The sequence below is a fragment of the Elephantulus edwardii genome, unplaced genomic scaffold (genome assembly GCF_000299155.1).
Source record: "Elephantulus edwardii isolate Elephantulus edwardi_28Jun2011 unplaced genomic scaffold, EleEdw1.0 scaffold00052, whole genome shotgun sequence".
Lineage (NCBI taxonomy): Eukaryota > Metazoa > Chordata > Mammalia > Macroscelidea > Macroscelididae > Elephantulus > Elephantulus edwardii.
The window spans coordinates 17,531,242-17,538,321 of NW_006399802.1; the positions used below are offsets into that span (position 1 = coordinate 17,531,242).

At 37.7% G+C, this 7,080-nt stretch overlaps 1 protein-coding gene across 1 annotated transcript in view; it reads right to left on the bottom strand.

Annotated features, from left to right (window-relative positions):
• Nucleotides 1-7,080, bottom strand: part of SVEP1 (sushi, von Willebrand factor type A, EGF and pentraxin domain containing 1) — a 212,502-nt gene that overhangs the window by 127,127 nt on the left and 78,295 nt on the right. Inside the window, exons 4-5 of the mRNA XM_006886929.1 lie at nt 4,656-4,814; nt 3,639-3,818 (exon numbers count right to left, since the gene is read on the bottom strand). Coding sequence (XP_006886991.1) covers nt 3,639-3,818; nt 4,656-4,814 — 339 coding nt within the window. The remainder of the gene's footprint in view (nt 1-3,638; nt 3,819-4,655; nt 4,815-7,080) is intronic.

Here is a 7,080-nt window from a genome sequence, read left to right on the forward strand (position 1 = left end):
CACACACACACACACACACACACACACACACACACACACACACACACGTTATTTTCTGAGACCACTGCAATATATTCTTGATCTTCTCATCTCCGATCACCATCTCCTTGACCCTACATTAACCACCTCTTCCACGGCCATTTCCTGTAGACTTCATCAACACCAATACCACTGATTCTATTCTCTGACGTCCTCCACCTTCTCAGATCACCTCCCTCAAATACTCTGACTCCATCAAGTTCTGGTCTTTGGTTCCCAATCTATGTGTGTGTGTCTCTCTCTTTAAAACAAACAAACAAACAGACAGGCAAACAAACAAACAAACAAACAAACACAAACCGCCCAAAAATGATCTCTAAAGAACTATTTTTAAATGCCTTTCCATATTGCTTTCCATCCAGCCACAGCTTAAACCCATTTCAATAAAGAATTCCAATTAGGGGATAAAGGGAGAAAAGTAAAGGGGAAAGAAAGGGGAGGGAAGTTAAGAGAGGAAAGCAAAGGAAGGAGAAGAGAGGAAGAAGGGAAGAGAGAGGCTGGGAGAAGAGGAGGAGAGAGGGAAAGAACCGAAGAGAGGACAATAAAGAGAGAGGCAGAGAAGAGAGGAAGAAGGGAAGAGAGAGGCTGGGAGAAGAGGAGGAGAGAGGGAAAGAACCGAAGAGAGGACAATAAAGAGAGAGGCAGACGAGGAGAGAGAAGGGAAGCTGTCTAGACCCATGAAACATGGATAGACCCTGTCGGTCAGATGGGATGTAAAAATCTTTCATGAAACAGAAATACAGAAGGAAAGGTAACTTGCTATTGAGTTTGCCAAAGAACAGGCACATATACTGAGTTTGGTTTTTGGGATTTCCCCCCATATGCTTATTTTGATAGCTTGTTTACTCTTGTAGGCATAAGAAATTGTGCAAATAACAAGAAAAATTTCTACAAAACAACAAAGTTCAGTTGGCTCAGTTGCCACCTCTGCAGTGCTGAACGTCAGACGACACCACAACTCTTAGGATTTCTGATGACAACCCTTTTTATACAAGAATTTTATTGGGATATAGGATGAGATGTATTTTTTTCTTCCACTTTTATGCATTTGCCAGTTTTTAAATAGCAGACATAAAACTTCACCTTAAGATAATATGGATGGAAGCTGGGGCACAAGATTCCAAGTGCATAGTCAAATAAAGTCCTCCTGAAGGAACATGTTCCAGCAGCATTAGTTAGCAGAGAATACTTCTTGAATGCTGTAGGTACATGTGTAGGATTGATTACTCCTTAGAGGACATTCAAGCATTAGATTAGAGGTGAAACCATAAGCCCTAGCCTCTTCATTACTGCTACGGTTTGGATTGAAATCAACTATGACTGTAAAATGAATATAGATATTTTGCCTTTACTCTTGCAACTTTTATTGCGTGAGTCTATCATGTGAGTGGGACATTTATTGTGTGAGTGGGACAGTTGCCTTTTATTGAATATGTCCATCATGTACGTATAACATATTACCCAGTGTCATGTGGGGTTAGAAGGTAAATAAGATAAATTACTATGATCAAGACGCACAGAGTCTGGAATAGCATATTAAGCAAATGCTTTCAGTTTCACTAAAATGCTGAAATTACTCCAGTCTTCTCAACCCTATACAAAATGAATTTGTGGCATCTCTGGAGACTGCTGATACTAGATTAGTTTATTTGGTGTCTCATACACATGCAAATTGCATCCCTTCTCAAATGTTGGTTTTAATAAACTTTCATTGTCCCTCAGGGAAAAAGAAAGCATATAATCATAATTTCTGCTTAATTTTTAAACTGCTTCATTTTTTTAATCAATAAAATAATTTATGATCCTTTTTAATAGGGATATGTGTGTTAATTATTTGAAAACTCACATTAGTCTCATAGTCTCTTTAGTTTTACTTTTTTGACCAATTTTTTTTTAAAGTCTGCAAAAATGTCGCTTGGCTTCTATTCATACACAAGAAACTATTACATATTTATTGAGCCTTTTTAGAAAACAGTAATGATTCTTTTAAGAAAACAATCCACTATGTACTAGACAATGTGAGAACCAGATGTATTTCTCATCTTCAAGATTAATCAGATTTTCCCCCAGATACATCCTTCCTGTCAACTTTCAAACTGTGATAGCATAAATTATTGAAAACAAATAATCTGATGTTATATGTAGGGTTCTCATTATTGTTTGGATCTTTCTCAAGTGGAAAAAACCCCCCTCAGCATCACAGAATTTAATTTACTGTGATGTGGTGGTATAACTACTTATTATTGAGAAACCACAAAGATTCCTTGGTTCATTAGAAAGACATGCATAATTCAGAAAAAAATGAAAATGAGTCTAACTGCTTTATGAAAGGCATCTCTCACTGCTGTCCCTCCAGGAGGTTTTTGGAGACTGCAGATACCACAAGAAAAGACTGTCCAGCTTTCTCCCTCAGAGTCGCTGGTGGATTTGAACCACCTGCTTTTGGGTTGGCAGTGAAATTACTTATCCACTAAGCTATCTGAGCTCCTGAGAAAAGCTTCTGTTGTTAGGTGCTGTCCAGTCGAATGCAACCCACAGCGACCTTATGAATAACAGATCTGAACCCTGTCCTGCTATAGTTCTTGAAATCTCTGACCCACTGCAAGTCCACTGCTGTAGTCACTGGTCAATCCACCTTGTTGAGGGTCTGTCTCTTCTCCTTCATCCCTCCACCTTTCCAAGCATGCTGTCTTTCTCCAGGAAATAGCCTCTCCAAGTAATTTTGCCAGACTTGGCAACAAACAAATACAATTACCACAGTGCTCAGTTAAATCTGAATTTTAGAAAAGCAACAAATACTGTTTTTACATAATCAGGTCCAAAATAATACATTTTATCTGAAATTCATATTTAACAGGGTATACCACATTTCTTCCTATGGAAGCCATAGCATCCTGTCTCTTGCTCCCTGCCTACCTTTTCTTCTGTTCCTTCCAGTCTTACTAACAGAAACTTTAAGAAGATGGTTAAATAACAGTTGAAAGGAAAGCAGGTCTTGGAGATGTCAAGAGTGGAGGTAAACTGAGGTAATAACTTGCTTACTGCTATGCTACCCATGATTCTGTTCGATTCTTCATTGACCTTTTTTTACACCCAGGATCCTTCCACATGGGCTCTGTGTGTTCCTACTTCTAGAAATGTGTCACTTCCTATACAATGTTATCAATCCAAGTGAAGACTGAAGATATACAATTTAGTTAACAATTTGGTCACAGGATATTGAACCTCATTCACAGTTGGCATCAAACCCCACCTTGACAATTTTAGAACCTTCCTTAACACCCTGTCTTGGCTTCTTGAAGTTTAAGCTTTCGGGGATCCCCTGTCCATTTACTTCCTGGGCAGTTTTCTCCTTTGCCTAGTGACAAAAGGAATCTGAAGAGCAACAGTCTATGACAATGTGGTCAATTGAAGTTAGCAGTTTTGACTTCAAAGTTCTTATAATTTTCCCTCTTTTTAGTGGCCTGTGGGTCTATGAAATCAAAAGGAATGCTGAACTCACTGGATGACTGGAATTTAAATCAAGAAATCAAGCACAACAACAACAACAAAAAAAACCAAACACCTCCCACAACAATGTGAGTTGGTAGTTTGCATACCTCTGCAAGAAGTCTCTGAACCAGACCACAAACCATTGGGTAGACACAAGAAGATACTGCTTCCCACGAGGTCATATCCAGGGAGGCATCGGACCCCACAGGCTGCATTGAAGTGGTTGTTGCAAGTGTTCTGGATAAAGTAACCATTTTCAGGAGGCTTCAGGGTTGGGCAGCGGATCACTAAAATTTACCAGAAGGAAAGAAAAACAAAATTGACTTTTGTCTGTGATCTCTCTCCTTTCATTTTTTTAAGGGAACATGCCATACTTTTATCTCAATTGCCTTCAGCATTTCCAGTTATTATATTCTAATTTCTAATTGCATCCATGGAAGAAAAACCCTTTACATCTGACTCTTATTAGATATTTACTTCCACTTAAATCTTAAGTGCAAACTCAAATACTATTTTTAAGCTTGAAAAATATTTAGTTTTATATCAATATAGTTACAAAATATCCTAGTGCATGACTCTCATATATCACAACCTGTTTGCTCCATTCAGTGGCATACAATAAAAAATGAACATAGTGGTACAGCAAAGTGTATTTGCTACTAACTCCAAAGTCATAGTTTCTTTTACATGGTGTATACTATTTAAAAAAACCCTAACAATTTTTTATATAAATACTGAGGCACAAGTTTTTTAAATGGACTTGATTATTACCAGAGCCTACATGAATTCATTTTATATTTAAATATATTATTAAAACGAATTTTTTCCTCTCTCAGATTCAGTTTGGATTCTCCCCCACCCAAAGCACTGATTTTTTCAGAGTTCACTGCTAAGTCACTTCTATGACCTCAGAGCCTCTATATTTGGAGCAATATGAGGTTATGGTCAGTGATAACAAGATAACCTATGTGATCAACATCGACAATCCCATCCCAGGCCCAATATGATTAGAGATGTTAAAATTTGTCATAAATGAATTAAATGAATATACCAGCACGATCTCCCCAAGAGACCCTCTTCCAGATTCCCTACTGGCTCTCATAGCCCTGTGTGTGTAGGATCACCTTCACATGTCTGCCCTGATGCCTGGTAGCCCTCCTTGCAGACACAGTCCTCAGGTGCTGTGCTCCCTGGCGGAGAGGTATGGTTTTCATCAGGACACGGAATGCAAGTGCTGATCCCTCCCGGTGAGCCCTCAGGCTTGTATGTCCCTGATGGGCAAGCTGTGGGCAGACAAGAAACAAGGGAAGTCCATTTCATGAGACGTACCATTTGATATTGAACACAATTTTAGAAATAGAAGGGAAATAAGAAGCCAGACAACAGCTAGCTGTAGACCTTAAGTATAATTCAATGAAGAAAAGAAAGAATCCAGAACAATTTTAGAAGAGTAATGTAGTTTATTACAAAGTGGACTCCAGCTAGCCCACAATTAATTATAATTACAATACAACACAGCATGATCAGTTTCAGCTTATGTGTGGGCAAACTGAGAAAAAGCAATATACAATTAAGGGACTGAGATAAATCAGTAATCCTTGATTGGAAACACGCGCACACACACACACACACACACACAAAACAACCACCCAACAAAAATTTTTTTTACAAATATAATTGACCTCATAGTCCGTCTTCCCCTCTCCTAAAACTCCACCATCCCATCCCCCCACTGTGCACCTGGACCCTCTTCCAACACAGAATAACTCAGACGTGCAGAAAGCATAGAGCTGATGATTTCTGTTCAAAGCACTAGATAAAGGATGAGGAGAGAGTGACAGGCTCAAGGGAAATAATCCAAGTGATGGGAAATGGACTCTTTGAAGGAATTTTTTTTTTTTAAAAAGAAGCACCTCCTCTTGCCAGGCTCAAGGGGAAAAAAGATTAAAAGTGGAATCTAATTGACCTTCCTCCCAATCTTGCCTCTGAACTGCCAGGGTAGCTGCAAATTTGCAACTTAATCTCTCTGGATTTATACATACATTTGTAAAATAACTCAAAATGAAGCATTTAATAACAAAGGGACTTGGCAGCATGCAATTCAGCCTGTGAGATCCAATGTAGCCCCATATGCATTTGATTATTAATAAATTATAACAAGAAAGTAATGTGCATTATGTGACAGCATTATATATATATATATGTATATATATGTGTGTGTGTGTGTGTGTGTGTGTGTGTATATATATAACCTCATCCACTCTTCACAATATTAAGTAGCATTAATGATCACTAACAACATTATTTGCGTGGGAAATAGAGGTTCAGTGCTAAAGAGGAAGATCCTCGATGACACGTACTAACACAGTGGCTGTAACAATGGGCGCAAACACAACAGAGACCATGAGGGCTGTGTTATTCCACTGTACACAAGGTTGCCATGAGTCAGAACAAACATGGCCACAGTACCTAAGAGCGGCAATAACAAAATCACTAACACGTGCATCAGTATTATTAATAAGCATTTATTAATCTTTAAAAATAAGAATATGGGTTAGAGAGATTTGATGACTTAAATAAAATGACACAGCTAGTGGGTGACAGAGCCGGCATTTCTTTCTTTTTTTTTAATAACAACAACATTTTATTATTTAAAAATGTTTAGAAAATAGACATAATTTTGTTAACCATGGTTGCCTCTAGAGAATGAGATCAGAGGAGGAAGGAGAGAATTTTTCTTTTTTACTCTTTTTATGGGAATTTGCATAGTTTATGTAGGTGCTCCAGTGGTAAAGCAAGTAAGTTGGCAGTTCAGATTCACAAGCTCTTCTCCTGGAAAAAAATGTGACCATGTTTCCATAAAGATTTACAGCTTTGTAAATATATGGTACAGTTCTCTGTCCCACGTTGTCATCGTGCATCATAATCAACTTGATGGAAATGGGCTTTATTTTGACTTACACTCTTTGTCTCTATTACAAATTTCACATAAAGAAACAAAAGCATGAATAGGAAAACAAACTCAATGAAATAGAGGAAAATGACAACAATAGAGGTTAATAAAAGACAGTTAACAAATTAAAAATTACTCCTTTGGAAAATGACAAACTTCTAATAAGACTGATCAGGAATAATTAGCTGAAAAGGGAAAATAATGCCAGAAAGGGAGGAAATTAAAAATACCACAGACATTTAAAAAACACATATGAAGATATGTAACAAATTTTTCAAAAATTGTCCAAATTGTCATAAAATGATGTATGTGAAAAACTTCTTGAGAAATGAAAATGTGAATTAAAAACAAAGGTAATACATGGGTTAAAAAAATACCCGCAAATCACATTTGTTTGTGGGGGTTTTCTTTTGTTTGTTTTTTTTTGGGGGGGTTATTCATTCATTCATTCATTCACTGTTTTCTCTACCCTCCTCCCCAGTTCGTTCTTCTTTCCCCCACCCCTTCAATGTCTGTTTTAATTGTCCAATTGCCACAGTGCTTGTCAAAGCCAGTTCTGATTAATCTCCTTTGTCAGTGTGTCCTTTGCCATTCCC